The sequence below is a fragment of the Gopherus evgoodei genome, chromosome 17, assembly GCF_007399415.2.
Source record: "Gopherus evgoodei ecotype Sinaloan lineage chromosome 17, rGopEvg1_v1.p, whole genome shotgun sequence".
Taxonomy (NCBI): domain Eukaryota; kingdom Metazoa; phylum Chordata; order Testudines; family Testudinidae; genus Gopherus; species Gopherus evgoodei.
Window position 1 is genome coordinate 22,441,396 of NC_044338.1, and position 23,470 is coordinate 22,464,865.

General features: G+C 44.2%; 1 protein-coding gene across 1 annotated transcript in view; it reads left to right on the top strand.

Moving 5' to 3' along the window:
* Positions 1-23,470, top strand: part of LOC115636661 (myeloperoxidase-like) — a 45,061-nt gene that overhangs the window by 18,784 nt on the left and 2,807 nt on the right. Inside the window, exons 6-10 of the mRNA XM_030537029.1 lie at positions 2,269-2,584; positions 5,504-5,664; positions 11,304-11,556; positions 18,927-19,097; positions 22,669-22,906. Coding sequence (XP_030392889.1) covers positions 2,269-2,584; positions 5,504-5,664; positions 11,304-11,556; positions 18,927-19,097; positions 22,669-22,906 — 1,139 coding nt within the window. The remainder of the gene's footprint in view (positions 1-2,268; positions 2,585-5,503; positions 5,665-11,303; positions 11,557-18,926; positions 19,098-22,668; positions 22,907-23,470) is intronic.

Consider the following 23,470-nt stretch of genomic DNA (forward strand, 5'->3'; position numbering starts at 1 on the left):
AGTGAGGGTGCTGAAAGCTATTGAACCAAACTGTAAACCCTGTATATAGTGGAATCCACTTTAAGCCAGTCCATGCGGCAGCACCGCTAGTTCCAACACCTATGGTAGTAACCTCTATATTTAGGTTGCCTAGCACATTCTTGTCCATGGGGATTGATGTCCAAGCCTGGCAGTACAGCCTAATGGGAAGAGTCTGCAGTCATGACAGGACAGTGGCGAGAGTCTGCGGGGTGTGTGGTAGGGAAATCCGGGCCTTCCCTGCTCCATCTGAGACCGTGACTGGCAGGTCAGATACACAACCTGGGGCAGACATCCCTCAAGCCTGCTCCCTGGGTCACTTCCTACCCCAGCCTCTGCCCCTCCAAAGTCACAGCAGAGTCTGCTTATGGACTCACTGATTGGTGATTCGCCCTGGCAGTGATCTGAACGCTCTTCTCCATCAATCACAGCCCACTGCTCCCAGTCTCCCCAGGGCCCTCCAGTGGCTCAGCAGATGGGTCTGGTCCTAGCAGTGGGAGCTCCTGTAGCCGCTCTGTAGGAGCTAACAATGTAGGATTTTTCCCTTGCTTTATCCACCCTGACACAACTGGGATGCTCCCTTTTGAGCTCTGCCTCCATTGTGAGCAGGCCCTGCAGGTGCGGCTGGGCTGGGCCTTCTGGGCCCAGAGCTACTCCTTAACCCTTGGATCTCCAGTGTGGGGCTTGTACACCCCATCACAATTCCATCATAAAATATTCTTGCAAGCTTTTGTGGGAAGCTCTACTAGCTCCATTGTTTGCAGCTGGTTTTTGAAATTTGGCACAGAGAAAGCCCTGAGCCAGAGAAGTGCCTGTTCATTGCCCTGTGGAATTCTGTTCATGTTTTGCTGAAATACAATAAATAGTTGAAAAAATGGCCATTTCCCTTCTGTCACTTTCATTCTGCAGGAAAATGTTGGTAGCCTGCTGAAATCCTAACTGAACAGCACATTCTAAGGCTGGGCCCACATTGCTGCCAAAGAAACAGTAGTCACCCTACTGGGAATGTCTATCAGCTGTAACAGGGTATTGTGGGGAGAGACAGACTGGGATGCTGCGTCCAGCACTTTCCCCAAGGAAAAGAAGACAGGGAATTATACGCACAAAAACTCCATGAAAGGAACACTGTTTAGATTGCAAAGTCAAGCAATCCAAAATTTTAAAATGCCAGAATTCAGGATTCCATGCAGCCTTTATTCTATCCCCTGGAACATATGGATCATGCTACAGTCTTGTATTATGTGATAACTTACTCTTTTTTCTAGGATTCGTTTATTGCACAGAATGGACAAACAAAAGGCAGAGTTAAGAGCAGCCATAACATTTGTCATTTCCTGACTTTTGAGTGCTTGACTTTATGTTCTAAATATTCTTTTATCATAGTTGGGCTTTTTGTTTGTTTTAATTGGGTTGTTTGAGGGCAGGGTTGTATGTAACATTTTTATAAATCAGGAAAAGAACCTGGGCATCACTGTGGACATCTCAGTGGAAATCTCTGCTCTATATGCAGCTGTGGTCAAAAAAGCAAACGTGATATTACAACGCATAAAGAGTGGGATGGAGACTATGACAGAAAAAATGTAAGGGCCTTCTATAATTCAATAGACTGTGGAACTCATTGATACTAGATGACAAATGTAGCAAGATACAAAGAGGGATATGCATAACAAGAGTATCCAGGGTTAGAATAGCTAATGCTAATACAATTTTTGACAGGGTTCTAAAAATCCTACTTCAGATTTTAAGCCAGATCTTTTACTATTAGGGGGTAGATTATCTCATGACTGCCTACTGCAGGGTTCATGGCACCTTGCTTTGAATCATCTGCTTTTAAATGCTGTCAGAGACAGGACATTAGACTAGATGTATCATGGGTCCAACCCCCTGCTCAAAGCAGGACCAATCCCCTGACAGATTTTTACCCCAGTTCCCCCCTCAAAGACTGACCTCACAACCCTAGGTTTAACAGGCCAATGCTCAAACCACTGAGCTATCCCTCCCCCTAGCTGACCAGCTGAGGTCCCTTCTAACTCTGATATTCTATGATTCTCTGAATGCATTTGGAACATTTATAGATTCTAAGGCCAGGGGATATTGTGATCATCTAGTCTGACCTCCTATATAACATAGGGCATAGATCTTCCCTAGAATAATTCCACTTGAACTAGGGAATATCTTTTTAAAAAATCCAATCTTTATCAACACATTGACACTTTAAATTGGGAGTAATTCTCTTTTTGTTTTCTACAGATTCCCCCTAATGATCCACGAATTAAGGACCCAAATACTTGTATGCCATTCGTCCGTACAGCTCCAGTGTGCAATGCCAGAACATATATACGAGAGCAGATCAATGCGATCACCTCATTCTTGGATGCCAGCATGGTGTATGGCAGTGAAGTACCTTTAGCTAAGAGTCTTAGGAATCAGACAAACCAGCTGGGTTTGATGGCGCTGAACCAGAATTTTACTGATGCAGGGCTGGGCTTACTGCCCTTTGAGAACAAATCCCAAAGCCTCTGTTTATTCACAAACAAGACCATGAATATCCCCTGTTTTAAAGCAGGTAAGTCATGTGAATGGAGCACAATTAATTTTCTGAAGTGAGCAGCAGAGAAACTTGGCAGTGCCTGAGACAAATATAATGAGATGTCAGAAACTATTGTGTAAAAGTGTTGTGTAAGAAAAAATGGGGGGAACCATGAAAATCACACTGAAAATGGAAAGTGAAATGTTTTAAGCCCAAAACATTTTTTTTTCATTTTAAAATGTCATTACAAAACTAAATGAAAAGTTCTACTCAAAAGAAAAATTCCAACAGAAAAGCCATCATTTTTTGGTGAAAAAATTTCAAATGGTCATTTTCCTCATGGAATTTACCATGAATTTTTTTTTTGGCTTTTCAATCACTTTTTGTAATTTCCTAGTTTGTTTTAATAACCAGACAAACAAAAGAACTGTAACACCCCTTCTCTCGCATGATCAACAGCAGGGTTTGTTCCAGGATCTGGAACCTTTTGCACTTCTGCACAGAGCAGTACCAGTGACATGGAAGAGTGACTGCAGTATGTGGAAGCAATAGTAAGCCATTTTTTCTCTAAAGCAATGGACTAGATATGCAGAAGCAGTCCACTTCACTCACGCTCATGGATTTGGCAAATTCTTTCTAAGAAGTAATGTGACTAAGAGGATGAAACTCGAGTGGATGAGAAACTTGGGTTCTGTTCCCAGCTCTGTGAGGATGAGCTTATCAAATTACTGTTCCTTTTTCTGTAAAAGGGGAGGTCTGACACCCGAGTCTTTGCTTAGTAGTAAGAATTATGAAGTGCATAAAATAATTAATACCAGTTAATAGGAGAAGTGAGGTTAGAACCTATGGCTGTAGGCAAAGGTACCTATCCCTCAGTGGGGGAGTGAGGAAGTGAGTGGCAGGTGGGTGGGTGGGGTGGGTGGCAGGTGGGTGGGCAGGGGGTGAGGAGGCGAGCGGTGAGGTGAGTGGTGGGGGGGGTTGGTGGGGGAGTGAGGAAGTGAGTAGCAGGTTGGGGGTGCGGTGGGGAGCAGTGGGTGGGCAGGGGGTGAGGAGGCGAGAGGTGAGGTGAGTGGGGGGGGTTGGTGGGGGAGTGAGGAAGTGAGTGGCAGGTTGGGGGTGGGGTGGGGAGCAGCTGGTGGGCAGGGGTGAGGAGGCGAGCGGTGAGGTGAATGGTGGGGGGCTGGCGAGGGAGTGAGGAAGCTAGTGGCAGGTGGGTGGGTGGGGTGGGGAGCAGCGGGTGGGCAGGGGGTGAGGAGGCGAGCGGTGAGGTGAGTGGTGGGGGGGGTTGGTGGGGGAGTGAGGAAGTGAGTAGCAGGTTGGGGGTGCGGTGGGGAGCAGTGGGTGGGCAGGGGGTGAGGAGGCGAGCGGTGAGGTGAATGGTGGGGGGGCTGGCGAGGGAGTGAGGAAGCTAGTGGCAGGTGGGTGGGTGGGGTGGGGAGCAGCGGGTGGGCAGGGGGTGAGGAGGCGAGAGGTGAGGTGAGTGGGGGAGGGCTGATGGGGGAGTAAGGAAGCGAGTGGCAAGTCAGCAGCAGGGTGAGGAGGCAGGCGGGGAGTGGGTTTGGCTGCGAGTGGGGGAGTGAGGAGATGAGCAGCAATCCACCAGCGAGCGGGCTGCTCTCTGCAGGCAGGGCGGTGTCTGTGGTAGGGGAGTGAGGGGGCGAGAGGCGGGAGGGGGACTGAGGAGGGATGCAGGAGGCAAGTGGCAGGCGCATGGGCAGCTGGTGGATTCCCCCCTTTTGGGGAGGCTAGCCCCTGATTCCACCCCTTCCACCCGCCCCCCTCTGGCAAGCAAAGCTCCAAGACCCCTGCCCCCACTGTGGCTGGAGCCACAAGCCCCCCACTCGGAGAAGCCCTGAGCATCCACCACCTCAGCTGGAGGAGCCCCGAGACCCCCCACACACAAACACACCTGCCCGGCGAAGCCCCAGGCTGGCGAAAGCCCAGAGCACCCCCACCTGCACAGAGCAGCCCTGGGCCAGCCACAGTGGTGCCTCTCCTCCACAACCCTCCCCAGACCCAAGCTGCCCAGATATGTTTTGCATTATCAGGAGTGGCGCCAGGGTTTTTGGTGCCCTAGGTGGGGGTCCTTCCCTGCTCCTGGTCGGTGGTGGCAATTCTGGGGCGGGGGGATCCTTCCGTGCTCCCGGTCTTCGGGGCACTTCAGCGGCAGGCCCCGGAGCGAGTGAAGAACCCACCACAGAATTGCCGCCAAAGACCCATAGCGCGGAAGGACCCCCCGCCGCCAAATTGCCGTTGAGAACGGCAAAATGCCTCCCCCCCAAATCCTGGCCCCATAGGCAACCGCCTAGGTCACCTAAATGGAAGCGCCAGCCCAGTTCATTATTATTTGGACTTCTATTGTGTCAAAGCATTTTTAAATGTACTTCAGAATTGTTGTACAGACAACCACTTTTACCCAAAAAGCAAAAGAATAATAAAAAAGACAAGAACATGCAAAGCATCTAATTTGTGTTTCTATTTTGTTAGGTCCAGTCAAGAATAGAGATAATTGTGCATTATTTTTATTATTGAGTTTGCAAAAACAAAACAAAACAAAAAACCCAAGACCTTACATTAATAAGTTACAATGATTTGCATGTATATATGTGCATATTACTTTATTAACTTTAGGAAAAATAAATAATTTTAGGGAAAAAGTGTCAGTGAGGCCTCCAGCAAGAGCTGGTGGCCGTGCTCTGAGGCCACCAAAAAATTTGTTGCGAGAACCCCTGCACTAGGGCCAAATTTCCAGTCTCTGCCCCATAGCACAGAGGTGCCTGAGATCCTCAACAAAACAGTTGTAAGAACATTTTAACACGGTCAAAATAATAATCATTCCTAGCCCTGTTCCTGGAAGTGCAGCTCACCTTACAATGCAAGAGTCTAATATAGCAAGTTAAAAACAGTTCCTCAGCTGAATAAAATATAAAATTATACTGTATTTTTATAATTTAGGTGATGCACGAGTAACTGAAAATCTGGGACTTACAGCTATACACACACTTTTTGTGCGGGAGCACAATCGCTTGGCTACCGCGTTGAAGAAATTAAATCCACAATGGGATGGAGAGAAACTCTACCAGGAGGCCAGAAAAATCATAGGTGCCATGACCCAGGTATTAGCCACAATATCGTTTTTTCTGCCATTCACTTGTTGATTAAAACATTTCTTGCTCAGATTTAGACATGATTTTTTTCCCTCCAGAATTGCCTGTGCAGGTTCCTACACACCAAGCTCACTCAGCCCTTTAGCCACTGGGGCTATGCATGCAGAGCCTGCAGATCTAAATGTTTTAGGCACCTTCTGTGCTGCAAGTCGCCTCTGCCTTATCATTCCCAGCTCAGTTTTAGTGGCTTAGTGTTGTACAAATGAAAATAATTACTGTGTCAGATATTAAAACCGTATGCGGTATCTTTGGGGACCAGTGCAATCAGTCTATGAATAGTTTCAGTGTGATTGTGTTCTACTCCTTGGGGATAGTTACCACAGCTCCTCCAGGAATTAAAAACAGTGAGGGATGATTAACATGAGTTGCTAAGACAACTCCATGAGTGGGTTGCATTTCTTGGCTCAGAATGGGTTTTCCAGAGACAGGGAAAGAACTTGGGCTATAGAATGGTTGAGTTTAAACACGCTCGGGGTCCTCATTTTGATTCAGCAAACAGACAGGACCTTTGGTTCTAAGAGGACCCCACCGCTGGCTGCAGGGTTGGAAGAGATGTTAGTCTACCAGACTCCCCATGTGGAAACTGGATGATTTCTGACATGTTTAGTTTGGGCGTAAGAACTTTAATTGTTTTTATATGTTGTCTCTGTGATGCTTTTAGCCTAAGAATAAATGTACTCTGCTGAGAAAGAGTGGTGTGGGAGTTGGTAACTACTGACTCGTGCCAGTTATTGCCCTTAGAGAGAAAGCACAGCCCAGGCTGACTGGCTTGATGAGGATATCATGGTGGGTGGCAGGAGGCTATGTAGCCTTAAAACCCCAGAGATGCGGGTCTCTTTCCAAGGAACACGAGAATTGGAAGCCTGAAACTTGACATAGGAGTGGGGAATACAGGTGCAGTAACCCCGAAATTGTGACAATAACAAAAGGAAACCTAAGGAGTTAATTTTTGTCCTTAACATGGCCATTGCAGGGAGACATATCTGCAAACACAGCACCTCATGCAGTAACAAAATGTCTGCAATGCCTCAGAATATAACCGGCTGAGAACACTGGTGAAGTGCCTACTCCAAAACTCTAGGTTACGGGGTGACTTCATCACAGTCTTTAAGTATCTGCCTGGGGATTAAATACTTACTAATGGGCTCTTCAATCTAGCAGAGAAAGGTGTAACAGACCAATGGCTAGAAGTTGAAGTTACACAAATTCAGCCTGGAAATAAGGCTTAAAATGTTAATGAAGAGAGGAATTAACCATTGGAACAACTTCCTTAGGGTCATGGTGGATTCTCTAGCGCTGGCAATTTTAAAATCAAGATTGATGTTTTTCTAAAATATCTGCTCTAGGAATTATTTTGGAGAAGTTCTATGGTCTGTGCTATATAGAAGGTCAGAGGAGATTATCACAATGATTCCTTCTGCCATTGGAATCTATGAACTGTGCCCCCCAGCTCATCTTGCACCATGCAAAAAGCCAGCAAGGTGATGACTTATGGTCATCATGCCCCTGCAGAAGTTTTTCTGTGCTCAGCCTTTGGTGCTCCGGAGCTGAGAGATGTCCAATCCATCTTCACAGAAGCAGGGAGAATTCTGAAATCCATCATCCTGTGCTGCTATTAAGTATTGTAAATTAACAACAGAGTCACTTGTGTCACTAAGGCAGAATTGTTTGCCCTTGAAGGACTCTGACGCTGCAGCTCTGGACAACATGCCTTGTCTAGAGGCATATCCATCTCCTAAGGCTCCTGCATCAGACTCACAGATCTTAGAAGCTGGAAAAGCTGCATGGAATGCGCCTGGAACCACCGTATCTAGGGCTCTCCCTTCAGCATCTCAGACCCACAAGTCCCTTCCTCATCACAATGAGATGTCTGCATCAACAGTCCCTGTTGTTGCACTTTCCTGGTCTCTCTCTTAATCATCTCTCATTTATTTTAAAGAAGTCTTATTCAGAGTGCAGGAATAAACCATCCCGATGTGCAGAAAGAATAGCAAATATGGCAGGCCACCAGCTTGGCTTAACATGGAAATATTCAGGTAGCTTAAACACAAAAAGCAAGCTTACAATAAGTGGAAATTTGGACAGATGACTCAGGAGGAGTATAAAAATATTTCTTCAGCATGCAGGATGTAATCAGGAAGGCCAAAGCACAATTGGAGTTGCAGATAGCAAGGGATGTGAAGGGTAACAAGAAGGGTTTTTACAGGTATGTTAGCAACAAGATGAAGATCAGGGAAAGTGTGGGCCCGTTACTGAATGGGGGAGGGAACCTAATGACAGATGATGTGGAAATAGCTGAGTACTCAATGCTTTTTTTGCCTCAGTCTTCACAAACAAGGTCAGCTCCCAGACTGCTGCATTGAGCAGTGCAGTATGAGGAGGAGGTCAGCAGACCTCAGTGGTGAAAAAACAGGTTAAGGACTATTTAGAAAAGCTGGATAAGCAAAAGTCCATGGGGCCAGATGCAATGTATCCAAGGGTGCTGAGGGAGTTGGCGGATGTGATCGCAGAGCCATTGGCCATTATCTTTTAAAACTCGTGGTGATCAGGGGAGGTCCCGGATGACAGGAAAAAGGCAAATATAGTGCTCATTTTTTAAAAAGGGAAGAAAGAGAATCCAAGGAATTACAGCCTGACCTCAGTCCCCGGCAAAATCATGGATCAGGTCCTCAAGGAATCCATTCTGAAGCACTTAGAGCAGAGGAAGGTGTTCAGGAACAGTCAACATGGATTCACCAAGGGCAAGTCACGCCTGACCAACCTGATTGCCTTCTATGATGAGATAATTGGATCTGTGGGTGAGGGGAAAGCAGTGGACGTAATATACCTTGACTTTAGCAAAGTTTTTGTTATGGTGTCCCACAGTATTCTTGCCAGCAAGTTAAAGAAGTATGGGCTGGATGAAAGGACTATAAGGTGGATAGAAATCTGGCTAGATCGTTGGGCTCAATGGGTAGTGATCAACAGCTCGATGTCTAGTTGGCAGCTGATATCAAGCGGAGTGCCCCAGGGGTCAGTTCTGGGGCTGGTTTTGTTCACCATTAATGATTTCGATGATGGGATGGATTGCACCCTCAGCAAGTTCGTAGATGACACTAAACTGGGGGGAGGGATAGATAAGCTGGAGAGTAGGGATAGGGTCAAGAGTGGCCTAGACAAATTGGAGTATTTGGCCAAAAGAAATCTGATGAGGTTCAATAAGGACAAGTGCAAAGTCCTGCACTTAGGACAGAAGAATCCCATGCACTGCTACAAACTAGGGACCAACTGGCTAAGCAGCAGTTCTGCAGAAAAGAACCTGGGGATTACAGTGGATGAGAAACTGGATATGAGTCAGCAGTGTTCCCTTGTTGTCAAGAAGGCTAATGGCATATTGGGCTGCATTGGTAGGAGCATTGCTAGCAGATTGAGGAAAATGATTATTCCCCTCTATCTGGCACTGGTGAGACCACATCTGGAGTATTGCATCCAGTTTTGGGCCCCTCAGTACAGAAAGGATGTGGACAAATTGGAGAGAGTCCAGCAGAGGGCAATGAAAATGATTAGAGGGCTGGGGCACATGATTTATGAGGAGAGGCTGAGGGAACTGGGCTTATTTAATCTGCAGAAGAGAAGAGTAAGGGGAGATTTGATAGTAGCCTTCAACTACCTGAAGGGGGGGGGTTCCAAAGAGGATGGAGCTCGGCTGTTCTCAGTGGTGGCAGATGACAGAACAAGGAACAATAGTCTCAAGTTGCAGTGGGGGAGATCTAGGTTGGATGTTATGAAAAACTATTTCACTGGGAGGGTGGTGAAGCACTGGAATGGGTTACCTAGGGAGGTGGTGGAATCTCCATCCTTAGAGGTTTTTAAGGTCAGGCTTGACAAAGCCCTGGCTGGGATGATTTAATTGGGGTTGGTCCTGCTTTGAGCAGGGGGGTGGACTAGATCACCTCCTGATGTCTTTCTTCCAACCCTAATCTTCTATGATTTTCCTATTACATGTGGTCTGAAAGCAGCCTTTCCTGCTGGAGCTTTCCTGGCTCCAAGGGTTCAAGGTTACCCTGCTAGGCGATTTATGGTGCCTTTGAACGTGGGAGCACATGGCCTGTGTGGATTCAAACATCACCTGAATCTTCTCATGCCTACCCTTCTAAAAAGGGAGATGATGAAAGAGCAAAATCCGTATTTACTTTCTCCTAAACTGTCCAAGAAAACAGTGGAAAGATCTCTGCCTGCCAAAAGTATGAAGAGTGATAAGAAAGAGAGGAACAGTTTTGGGTAACTGCACTTGTAGTCCCCCTCCATCATCCTTCAAGGCCATTTACTTCAGGTTGACTCCAAGATCTCATTCCTGAGTGGTAACAGCTAAATTAGATTGCATCATTTTGGTCTAATGGGATTATGTTTTCTAATAGACATTTCTTTGTACTTATCAACACTGAATTTCATCTGCAGTTTTGTTGCCCAGTCACCCAATTTTGTGATATCCCTTTGTAATGCCTCACGTTCTGCTTTGGACATAATTATCTTGAGTAATTTTGTATCATCTACAAACTTCGCCACCTCATTGTTTAGCTCTTTTCCAGGTTATTTATGAGTATGTTAAACAGCACTGGTCCCAGTACAGAGCCCTGGGGGACACCACTATTTACCTCTCTCCATTCTGAAAAGTGACCATTTATACCTACCCTTTGTTTCCTGTGTTTTAACCACTTACTGATTCATGAAAGGACCTTCCCTCTTATCCCATGACTACTTATTTTGCTTAAGACCTTTTGGAGAGGGACCTTGTCAAAGGCTTTCTGAAAGTCCAAGTACACTATATCCATTGAAACACCCTTCTCCACAAGTTTGTTACCCCCCTAAAAGAATGCTACCATGGAGATCCTTGACTTTAATCTCTTATTACCGAGGCATTCTCTTGGGGAGCTTTACAGGCTCAGGAGCTCCGGCTGGGGAGGAAAGTTCATATCTCAGCTATGCGGTCTGTGAGTGAAGTTCAACCCTGTGGAGAGGCCCACACAAGGCACAGGCACTATCCAAGCCCCTCAGGTAGCTGGGCCTTCCTAGTCCACCCTTTTGAATATCAGCACATTGGCTTTTCTCTAGTCCTCTGGAACATCAACATCAGTGGCTCAGAGAGCTCCACGGCTAATTCTTTTAATTTTCTTGAGGGAAAGTTTTCTAGTCCTGCAGATTTAAAATGTTTAACTTCAGCAGTTGCTGTTTAGCATACTCCCTATTTACTATCAGAATAGAAAGGATTTAATTATCACTGTAAGCTATGAATACATCCTCCTGCTCCTTTCAAAACATAGAACATAAATATTTATTGAAGACTTCTGCCTCTTCTACATCATTAGGGACAATTTTGCCATCAACATCTAGTAACAGAACAAAGCCATTGATAGAATTGTTTTTGTGCCTCATATATTTAAAATTTCCTGCTTGCTGTCTTTGACTTTCCTGGCTGTTTCATTAATGTCTTGCATTTTGACACAGAATTTTTGACCAATCGTATTGATAATGCTAGAAAGTGATCAACTTTTCCTTTAGAAAGGAAAGCTCATATATGAGCTTCTAACTCAGTCTGTGTTCCCTTCCAGGTAATAACATACAGAGACTACTTGCCACTTCTGTTTGGAGATGAGACTGAGAAGGAAATACCATGCTACAGGGGCTATGATGAGTCTGTGGATCCCACTGTGGCAAATGTATTCTCCTTGGCTTTTCGGTTTGGTCATGGTTCAGTACAGCCTTTTGTGAGCCGTTTAGATGAACATTTCCAACCTTTGGGTCCACATTCCCAGGTGCCTCTTCACCTCACATTCAGTGCTTCCTGGCGGGTTGTAATGGAAGGTAAGCATGCTTTGCCAGGCCCTGCCTGCAGTCCTGCTTTGCCAGCAAGGCAGAGATTCAACAATGTACTTAAGCAGATGAGTTCACTGGGACTTAAGCACATGCTTCAAGTTAACCACATGCTTAAGTACATTCCTGAATCAGAACATAAAGCTCGTTACATCTGATCATTTGTTTCTATGCATCAGGACATGTTTTCAGTTAATAAATCATTTCCTCAATTCCAGCCAATAAGCAATTTTCATCAAAGTATAATTATTTGGGCAAATGGAGAGAATCACAGAATCGTAGGACTGGAAGGATCTTGAGAGGTCATCTAGTCCATTCCCCTGCACTTTTGGCAGGGCTAAGTATTATCTATTATTAATTATAGATTATTTGAACAGATTATTATTAGGGCTGGCAACTAATCACAGTTGACTCAAGCATTTAACACAAAACAAATTAGATTAAAAATAATCACAATTAATTGCAGTTTTAATCACACTGCTATACAATTATAGAATACCAAATGAAATTTATTATAAATACATTTAACGTTTTTCTATATTTTCAGATATATTGATTTCAGTCACCACACAGAATACAAAGTGTACAGTGCTCACTTTACATTATTATTTTTGGTTACAAATATTTGCACTGTAAAAAAGATAAAAGAAATAATGTTTTTCAATTCACCTCACAAAAGTACTGTAGTGCAATCTCTTTATTGTGAAAGTGCAACTTACAAATGTAGAATTATTATTTTTTAGGGCTGTCAATTAATTGCAATTAATACAAGCGATTAACGTAAAATAAACATTATTTTTCAGGAATGTTAATCACACACTTCTCTTTTGCCCCTCTTCGCTTACTGTACTTCATCACTTGGCCAACATTGGCATAGTTCTACTGTGTTTTCATGATTTGGAGTGATTAAATATCAGAAAAAATTAATGGCGCAAAGCAGCAAAAGTTCAGGTCTTTTGAATGGGTCTTTATTTTTAAAAAGCTTCTGGGTGGTTCTCTGGATAAAAAGACGGTCATCTGTAGTTATTGCAAGGCTGAGGTCCAATACCATTGAAGTACTTCAAGTCTTCAGTACCACGTGCACACTAAACATGCTTTCACCTCAAGTTCTTGTGCTACAGATAACCTACTGGCAGCATGAATCCCACCAGCCATGACCGAGTATGCTTGAAGAGTTTCAGGATCGCGACAAGCCCCTGGATCAAACAAAGTACAACAGCTTAACCAATGCTATTGCAAAGTGGATATCTATGGACTGCAGACCGCTCAACATTGTAAACCACAGAAGGCTAAAAGATGTTATTCAAATTGCATCTTCCAATCATACACCTTGCCCTCCTGAGGAACCATTGTATCACAAATACATGACCTCTATCACAACGAGAAAACTACAGAGTTGGAGCTTCTGAAAAATGCACTAACTGTTGCCTTGACTAGTGATCACTGGACATTCCTGTGCAATCACAGCTATCTTGGAGTCACAGCACAGCTGATTGATGCTGCATGGACCCTGCAGTCGTTTGCTTTAACAGTAACACATACTGAAGAGAGACATGTTGAAGCATGTGCAGAGCACTTCTTGGATGTTGCGAAAAAATGAAATATTCAAGAAAAGATTACAACAATTTTGTACTGACTGCACATAATATGATAGCAGCAGTCATTTGCCTTTTGAACATATGACATGCACCGCTCATGGTCTGCAGCAATCAGTTACAGTAGTGCTCAGTGATGGTGGTTTTGAAAACATGCTGGCAAAATGTAGAAAATTTGTGGGTCGTTTCAAACACAGTCCAGCTAACAGTACAGTGCTAGGAATACAACATGCTGCAAATGAGCAGAAACAAGGAACTTGTACAAGATATTTCAACCAGATGGAACTCCACATTGGGTATGATTGAGTGTCTGTGTAACCCACACACCTCTGGGTGTGATATTTGTCCCATCTCGTGGCACAGAGACCACTTGGAGAGAGACATAAAATGAGTCTGTTCTGCAGCCTTGGCTAATAGCCAGTTGGCTTTTTGCTCATGTCTTAGAGACTCATGTACTATGTTCCAGAGGTCCCTAGTTCAATCCTGCCTGCTGATGACCAGGGTCTGTCAGTGTTACATCAGCTTTGAAATAAAGTCACTATCACAGCCACATTAGCTCTTCAAAAGTGCTGATAGGTAAGGATTAAAAAAACTGCAAAAGCTAGAAACACTACTTGAGCCCTGCTGGTTTGTGACTGAACTCCTGCTCTGTGGTTTTACTCACATTCTGCTATATATTTTGTGTTATGGCACTCTCGGATGACAACCCAGCATATGTTGTTCCATTTAAGAACACTTTCACTGCAGATTTGACACAGCGCAAAGAAGGTACCAATAAGAGATTTCTAAATATAGTTACAGCACTCAACCCAAGGTTTAAGAATCTGAAGTGCCTTCCAAAATCTGAGAGGGACGAAGTATGGAATATGCGCTCAGAAGTCTTAAAAAGAGCAGCACTTCAATGTGGAGACTACAGAACTTGAACTGCCAAAAGAGAAAAAACCTTTTAATAATAATTATTGTTATTAGAGATATACCAGTCTCCTAGAACTGGAAGGGACCTTGAAAGGTCATTGAGTCTAGCCCCCTGCCTTCACTAGCAGGACCAATTTTTGCCCCAGATCCCTAAGTAGCCCCCTCAAGGATTGAATTCAGAACCCTGGGTTTAGCAGACCAATGCTCAAACCACTGAGCTATCCCCCTGCTCCATGTGTGCATTGGTCTACACTTCTTTGGCTCATTATCAAACAGAACCCGTCATCCACATGGAAGCACATCCTCTGGAATGGTGGTTGAAGCATGAAGGGGCATGAGAATGTTTAGCATATCTGGCATGTAAATATCTTGCAATGCTGGATAAAACAGTGTCATGCAAATGCCTGTTCTCACTTTCAGGTGACATTGTAAGTAAAAGTTATCTCCCATAAATGTTAACAAACTTGTTTGTCTTACTGATTGGCTGAACATGAAGTAGGACTGAGTGGATTTGTAGGCTCTAAAGTTTTACATTGTTTTATTTCTGAGTGCAGTTATGTAAAAAAATAATAATTCTACATTTGTAAGTTGCACTTTCATGATAAAGAGATTGTACTTGTATGAGGTGAATTGAAAAATACTATTTATTTTGTTTATAATTTTACAGTGCAAATATTTGTAATAAAAATGATCATTTTGTGTTATAATGGAAATCAATATGTTTGAAAATGTAGAAAACATCAAACTATTTCTTTAATAGTATTCTATTATTATTTAACAATGCAATTAAAACTGTGATTAATCATAACTTTTTTAATCTCATGATTAATTGCAATTCATTTTTTAATCCTTTGACAGCCCTAACTATTATTAGAGATTATTATTATTATAGAGGGCTATATTTATTATAGCCATCTTATAGACTTGGGGTTGCACGACTTTATTCTTTGACAGAGGTTTTCCAGAATGACATTTACAATCTCCATCCCCACAGCTAGAGCTTCTCATAGCCAGGAAAGGGAGATGAGCCAATGACTCTGTGGACCTCACAATGCTAATCTAATTAACTTGGAAGGTACTAAGTTACTATGGTGATGGGAATGGTAGAAAACTCTAAAATGGACAAACAATGGACAGCAGGTGAGCCATGAGCTTCAATCTAAACATGGCACCACGAATAGCCAGTGCAAGTTTGATCTGCATGTGCAGATGGAACAGCTCATGGAACAAGAGGGTAACAGTCCCTGTTCGGTTGTGACTGTGCTTGGAATGCTGCATTCAGCTCTGGGCACCAGAAGAAAACAAGCAAACTGAAGGATGTTAATAAAGAAGAACAAAAATCACTCTAGGACTCTAGCATGCAGTGTTTTTATAGCCATTTCAATCCCAGGATATTAGCGAGACAAGGTGGGTGAGCGATTATCTTTTGTTTGACCAACTTCTGTTGGTGAGAGAGACAAGGTTTTGAGTACACTACCCGAAGAAGAGCTCTGTGTAGCTCGAAAGCTTGTCTGTCTAACCAACAGAAGTTTGTCCAATAAAAGGTATTTCCTAACCCACCTTGTCGCTTTGGGACCCCTCAGTGTGTCACAAGGTCATTATATGGGGGGTCTTGAGCTGTCAACCGCCACCTCAAACCCTGCTTTGCCTCCAGCATTTATAATGGTGTTAAATATATTTAAAAGTGTGTTTAATTTATTCGGGGGGTCGCACTCAGAGGCTTGCGATGTGAAAGGGGTCTCCAGTAAAAAAGTTTGAGACCCACTGCTCTAGGATTCTAGGAAAGATTTTAAAAGCTGCCAGTAACTTTCATTATACTAAATAAATGAAACCTTGCAATGCCACTTAAACTATGAAATTATTTGCAAAAACTAGCAGTGGGTATCAGCAAAGAACTTTGCTGATAATTGTATCTTTAAAGACCTGGAACCCGAGCTGAGGCTAAATTGTGTCTAACTTCTGCTTCAGGGCTAGTTTAATCTTCTACTTTGAATGTTCTGCCTCTTATCAGTGTAGATATAATTCCCGGTTACAGTTCAACATAACTTTTAATAACTGTTCTATGAATACTAATAAGCCACCATTTTTAAATGGTGCTTTTGGTGATAGCCTGCTTAGTTTATAAAACGCATACAATGTACTGTTTTCATATTAAATATTCCTTTAATCAGGGACCCAAAAGCACTTTCCAAACATGAAGTAAGTCTCATGACCTCCAGAGGTGGGAGTTATCTCCATTTTACAGCTCCAGAAACTGAGAAGCAGAGTCGTAGGGCCAGATTTTCAAAGGTCTTTAGGTATCTAAAGATGCAGCTAGTGCCTCGTAGGATTTCCGAAAGCACCTAAGCGCCCATTGAGAAAATCCCATTGGACTCTTATCTGTGTCTTTAGATGGCACCTACCTACCTTTAGCAATCTGGTTCCTAGTGATGGTAAAAAAATTGGTGACAATAAAAAGCAAAAACTGTAAAATCCAGGAAATTTTCAATAAAAAATCAGTACAAACTGAAAACAAAGTGCCTTATCTAGATTATGAACAAATATCTCAAACAGATTTCCCCCCCACCCCCAGAAGACTGCCTGATCTTATCAACAGCATTCTGCTATATTTAAAAAATACCCAATTCTATAGCTCCTTTCACTCACATTTAGTTGTAACTCTTTCATTTTATATGTATTTCATGCTAACCGGATACAGATACAATGGGACAGAGTGCAGCCATTTTAGAACTGACTGCCCTACCTCTCAGCTTACTATGAACTGAATCTGACTCATTCCCCAGAATCTTAAACCAAATTAGCCACAGTATGACATGGGTGAACTCACTACTTGTGAAGAAGTAAATAGTCATTTGAGCAAGGGCTTGAACATGGCTCTTTTACATGATAGATACAGGCCCTAGCCACCAGGCCATAGAGCCAACACCTCTAGCTTGCTGTCTCTGGCCCAATGAATTGTTTAATACCAAACGGAACAGCTTCAACAGGAGTGACTGGGACACCACCACACTCAGATTAACCAATAGCCTGGCAGCTAGGGCTCTTACCTGGGATGTATTAGAGCTGAGTTGAAGTCCTTGTGCCAAATCAAGCCGAGGGGGAATTTGGAAACAGCTTTTCCTCTTGCCTGCCTACTGAGGAGCATGCACTTCAGCCAGTCTCTTGCCCACTCTCCTTATTGCTGACTGTCTTCTGCACAGGACCCAAATGGGACCAAGCCTGGTAGGGGAACACCATGCTGATAAATCCTGTTGGGACTTAGGTGTGCACAAGGGTGCTGAGCAGCTTGGTGGCATCAGGGTCTCGGAGGTTCTGTGCATGCCCAGTGGTGGAAATGTCGGTAGCTATGGAATTGAGGTGTCTACAGAGTTGTAGAGGATCTCAGCGCTGCCTAAATGTTGGACTCAAGCTTATGGCATGCAAATTCAGGGCCTAAGCCCCTTAGTGGATTTAGCCTGAGTCACCTCTATAGACTCAGTGTTATAAGAACCGTGTGGCTTTTTAGAAATTAAACAACAGCTTCTGACCAACAGCCCTGAACTCAAACTATCCTGAATATCAGAATTGCATTGCTAGCAGCCCACATCACCCACCAGCAAATGGAGAGGCTGAGAGAGCTCTAGGCAGAGAGCCAAGCAAATCCATTCCTTGCCCTTCTGAGTTACACATCAGCACCAGTCATGGCTACTGGATATAGTCCAGCCCAAATCCTGATGGGAAGACAACTCAGAACTACTACTCCAGCTTTGGAAAAGAACCTGTTTCCAAAGTGGCCAGATATGAAGAGCATAGACAGATCAGGCTAAAAGAGCTTATGAACACTTCTAGGATAGACATCGGGCAGAAAGCTGCCAGGTGTAGAACCTGAGCACCTTGTTCATATCAAATTGGGAACAGTATAATACAGTTTAGCACTGCATTACATCACCAACAGAAGGATTGTTCAGTGTGTTTTAGGAGGTGTAATTAAGAGTAATGATGTAAAGCTAAGAAAAGGAAAAATTAAGCTGAATTTCAGGAAAATGCTCCTGAGAGCATCAAGGTTGGCCAACTCTTCCAAAGGAAGCCAGGGGATTACAAAACCATTGGGGAGGGCATTTTAAAACTAGACAGAACAAAAGGAACTGTAAAACAAAGCCCTTCTTTGTGAGGAGGGCCTAGAAAGGATCAAGTAGAGCTAGGTGAAATTTTTCATTTGAAACTTTTTTTTTAATGAATGGGGGCTTTTTTTGTCAAAATGGAACTTTCCACAGCAGCTCCCCACTTTGAACGACATTTTGGATTCTTGCTGAAAACTTGAACACCCAACATTTCAGCTGAAAACCAGGTATTTTTCACTTTTTGCCACTGTTAGTCCCAAAATTTTGATTTTCAAGTTTTTGATGAAAACCTAAAAACTTTTGAAGACAAATTTCAATGAAAATTTTCCCAGGAACAAAACACACATTGCCCAGCCAGCGCTACCTGTGAGGCCTTTTACAGCTCTTGTTTTATTGCTGTGAGGTAAAAACACAAAGACCCATTTTTCCTGAAGGAGAAGCCTTCCCGGTTCTTCCTGTTCAGTTTACTAAAACTGCTTGGCTTCCTTTGAGCGATTCAAATTGTTATCGGACAAAAGGCCTCTGCATCTGCAGACATTCTTAGAAACTACTCTGGTTCCTTAGGGGGAACATGGCGCATACTGTTAGCTAGGAATGATCTCCTCAACCATCAGAGCGGGAAGGATCTCAGGTGACCCCTAGGGAGCAAAGTGAGCATTGGGGCTAATCTTCTGTTACACAAAATGAAGCCTACAAGGTGGAATCTATTACAAACTGTTCTGTTTCTTTCTGGACTTGACCTTTATTGCAGGTGGAATTGACCCGCTTCTCCGTGGTCTGCTGGTTGACCATGCAAAACTAATGAAACAAAACCAAATGATGGTTGAGGAGCTCCAGGAGCGGCTTTTTGAACAGGTAGAAATAATTGGACTGGATCTAGCATCCTTAAACCTGCAACGTGGAAGAGATCATGGTCTTCCAGGTAAGTAATACTGCATCCCACAGGCAGTAATAGTGATTTTTCTGCATTGTTTGCAGCTGCTCCCACAATGTCCTAGGCTTTTTCCAGATAGCCAAGGAAGGACAGCCCCTGCCCCTGAGGAGATAAGGATGGGTGGATAGACAGATGTTAGGGAGGAAAAATGATTCTGTACTGATTATCAACATTCACCAAAAGGCTTTTAAGTGGGATTTAAATATGGATAATGTGGGGCCTTTTGGACGAGCTTGGGGAGTCCATAAATGGGGAGGAGGGATTTTGGGGAGAAGGCTGGAGGTGATTGGCTGTCAGAGAGCATGACAAATGGGCAGATGGGGGAGGGACCCTGGTGGAGTAGAGGAGAAGGGGGGAATGCAACTCTGAAAAAGAAAGATAACCAGGGAGGGGCAGAACTGTACGGAGACTTAGAGGTGGCAGCCAGGGGCTTAAATCTGATGTCAGAGCTGAGGGACATGATCAGATGGATGGAGAAGGAAGGAAGGAAAGGGGGAGGGATAGCTCAGTTATTTGAGCATTGGCCTGCTAAACCCAGCGTTATGAGTTCAATCCTTGAGTGGGGTCACTTAGGGATCTGGGGCAAAAATCAGCACTTGGTCCTGCTAGTGAAGGCAGAGGGGCTGGACTTGATGATCTTTCAAGGTCCCTTTCAGTTCTAGGAGATTGGTATATCTCCAATTATTAAATGAAAAAAAAATTAAGGTGGCTCTATTGCTAGATTCTGATAGGCCAGAAGGAATGGGTGTGTCTGGGTGGCCAGAGGGAGGCTGGTGCAGCAGTCAGGACCTGGACTAAAGCTCTGGTATGGGAATAGAAAGAAAAGACAGGATCTTGGAGATGCTGAAGAGGAAGCAGCAGAGTTTGGAAATGGCCTGGATGGGCAACAAGGGAGAGGGTTTGAGTCAGAAATAGCCCCTGTGGTGCAGGCCTGAGTGACAGGGGTTTGGGGCTATTGATTGTGGTGGAGAAGAGGGAAGGGAAGGTGTTTGGATTTGGCTGTGTTCAGGATCATGTGATGACAGGACACCCAAAGGGAGATGTCAGAGAGGCAGGATTGGATGGCAGGAGACAGGTAAGGCATGGAGAGCTGTGTGAACCATTAGTGTGCAGATGAGAGCTGAATCCTGTGAGGCTGTGAAGGGAGATCATCAAAGGGAAGGAGTCCTAGGAACCCCTGAGAGGGACAGAGGGCATCCCATCAAATGGGACACTGAACTTGAAGTCAGAGGGGTAGGAGAGGACAGTGTCTCAGCACCCAACAAGGAGAAGATGTCCAGGAGATTTTCTGCTGTAATTATCTCAAACTCTGACAAAGAATTGTGGGTCATGGTGGACAATCAGCTGAACGTGAGATCCCCCTGCAATGCCATGGCCAAGAGAGTTGATGAGATCCTGGGAGGCATAAACAGGGGAATCTTGAACAGTAATAGAGAGGTTATTTTACCTCTGTATGGGGCGCTGGTGCGACTGCTGCTGGAATAATGTGTACAGTGCTGGTGTCCACAATTCAAGGACATTGATAAATGGGAGAAAGTTCAGAGAAGAGCCATAAGAATGATCGAAGGATTGGAAAACCTGCCTTATAGCGAGAGAGTCAAGGAACTCAATCTATTTAGCTTGATACTGAGAAGGTTAATGATTGATTTGTAAGTCTGTAAGTACCACATGGGGAACAGACATTTGATAATTGGCTCTTTAAACGGGCAGACAGAGGTATAACAAGACCCAATGTCTGGAAGCTGAAGCTAGACAAATTTGGATTTGAAATAACACATACATTTTTAACAGTGATGGTAATCAACCACTGGAGCAATTTGACCAAGGACTGTGGTGGATTTTCCATCATTGGCAACTTTTGAATCAAGGTTGGATGGATTTTTTAAATGACACACTACTTCAGAAGAAATTCTTTTGGGGAAGTTTCTGGCCTGTGCTTTACAAGAGGTCAGACTAGATGATCAGGGGTCCCTTCTGGACTTGGAATCCATGAAAATTGTGATGACTAGATTTTTCCCAGCAGGAACAGTATCTGGATTTCACTTTTTGGTAGAAATTGCTCAAACTTTCGAAAGCAAAACAATATCCTTTGGCAGATTCGGACCCTTGGATTATTATTGTTATTTGTTTGACCGTAGAACCTAGGAGCCCAAGTAATGGACCAAGACTTCACTGTGCTAGGGCCTGTACAAACCCAGAACAAAAAGACAGAACAAGAATCTAAGTACAAGATGAGACAATAGATGGCTACAGACATACCTCCGGGAAAGCACAAGGAAACAGCGAGACAATATTGATCAGCACGACAGGCAGTGGGTCTCAGAACAGCAGCAGCCTACCTGTTGGCAAGCTTTTGTAGGCTACACTCTCAGGAGAGTTTGAAGGCAGATAATGAGGTAGCTTTGAGAATGTTGACAGGGAGCTCCTCCCATATGCAAGGGACAGCGTGAGAGAAAGCTCACAGGTGCTTGTTTGAAAATTTAACAAGTGGGCAATGGAGGCTGCCATTGGCCAGGCATGTAGGAACTGACACCTAGATGGTGCATGAGAGATGATAGGCAGGGTGAGGCCTTGATGATAGGCATCAAAGTGAATACATGCAGCTTGTGTTTGATGCATTAGAGGAGTGGGAGACAGTGGAGGGATCTAAAGAGGAATGACGTGGTTAAAGCAATGGGCTAGGAAAATTATCCTTGCAGAAGTAGTCTGGATTGTTATGAGCGGGGCAAGACTGCATTTGTCAAGGCGTGAGAAGAGATTGCTGCAGTAATTGAGATGCAAGATGAGGAGATCCTGGCCGCGAGCTGTAGCTGTGTGGATGGACAGGAACGGCCCTATCTTAGAGATGTTTTACAGAAAGAATCAGCAAAATTTAGACATAGCCGGACTGTGAGGATCAAGTCGAAGATGGTGTCCAGGTTAAAGGCCTGAATGAAGGATTTGATTTTCACCCAGCCTTTACTCTCCTGCATCTTGCAAAGCTTGGCTCTGGTGCACTGGAGCAAGGGGTGCTACACGTCTGCTTACATCCCCCAGCCCTCAGAGCAATGGGGCTGGCACACAAGGAGTCATTGCCTCTTGCAGACAAGGAGGGAGCACTGGCCTTGGGGGCATCCAGCGAGACACTGCCCCTGAACAAGGACTTTGCCTTATGGACACAGTCTAGCTCATGGAAAAGCCAATTCCTCTCCCCCAGTGACACTTCAGAAAGTTACAAGCATCTGAAAACAGGGATTGATAATATGTCCTGTGCTGCATTCCTCATTGATACGTTCACTCCCAGTAGCACATAGTTATAAAGTTAGTAGGACAGTGAACTTTCCAACTCTGCTTTAACTCCCACTCCCATTTGTGAAGACAGAACTTTGTTAATTCAGTATCTGATTCTAGATGACACATCAACATCTGCTGAAATATTTTTTTAAATCCAGGACAAGGCAAATGTTACTAGTGGGCACTGGCAAAGGGGGCTGCATGTGGAGAATGGAGGACAATAGGTAGATGCTGGCACAGATGGGAGGGAGATGGAGGTATTGACTGCTCTGCTCTGGTTCTGCAGGGTATAATGCCTGGAGGCAATTCTGTGGGCTCTCACAGCCTCGCAACTTCGCTGAACTCTCTAAAGTACTGAGAAATCCTGAGCTGGCCAGGAAGTTCATGGATCTGTACGGGACACCAGACAATATCGACATCTGGATTGGGGCTATGGCAGAGCCGTTTGTTCCCAATGGCAGAGTGGGACCTCTCCTGGCTTGCATCATTGGAACTCAGTTCAGGAAATTGCGAGATGGGGACAGGTAGGCTGACTGGAAAGTGAATCTCCACTTCCATTTTATCTACAAAAGAACAAATGGCAGTTGGTGTCATGTGCTGTTCCATTCCCTCACCGATGGACTTGCTTGGTGTTCCAAGTGCCGCGGCTCAATACCGGAGTTTCATTCACAGTCATTCAAGGGGCTCCCCTGTGGGAAGGGCAGTTGATTAACCCCTACGTGGCCAGACAGCTCCACTCACTGGTGCATAGATGGACTGCTGAGGGCTCTGAAGAAAGGTGAAACACCCCTTAAATCTCTTTTAAAGGTGGTAATTTCTGTGGTCATTATCCTGGGTGTATGAATCCAGCCTGCTTCAAACCAACATGAAAAATGCAAACACTATGTCAATTTTAATTTCTGTTTTGTGTATTGCCACTTTCAAAACATTTCTTAGAAATGCAGGTTTAATTTGACTGTTAACGTTGCAGCAGAGTTTTCCTTTTAACAACGTCAGCACCATTCTCCCATAATTTACACCATGCAAAAATACTACATTAAAAAAAGTTATGCGTTTGCAAAGTCGAGCACTCAGCCATTAGGAAATGC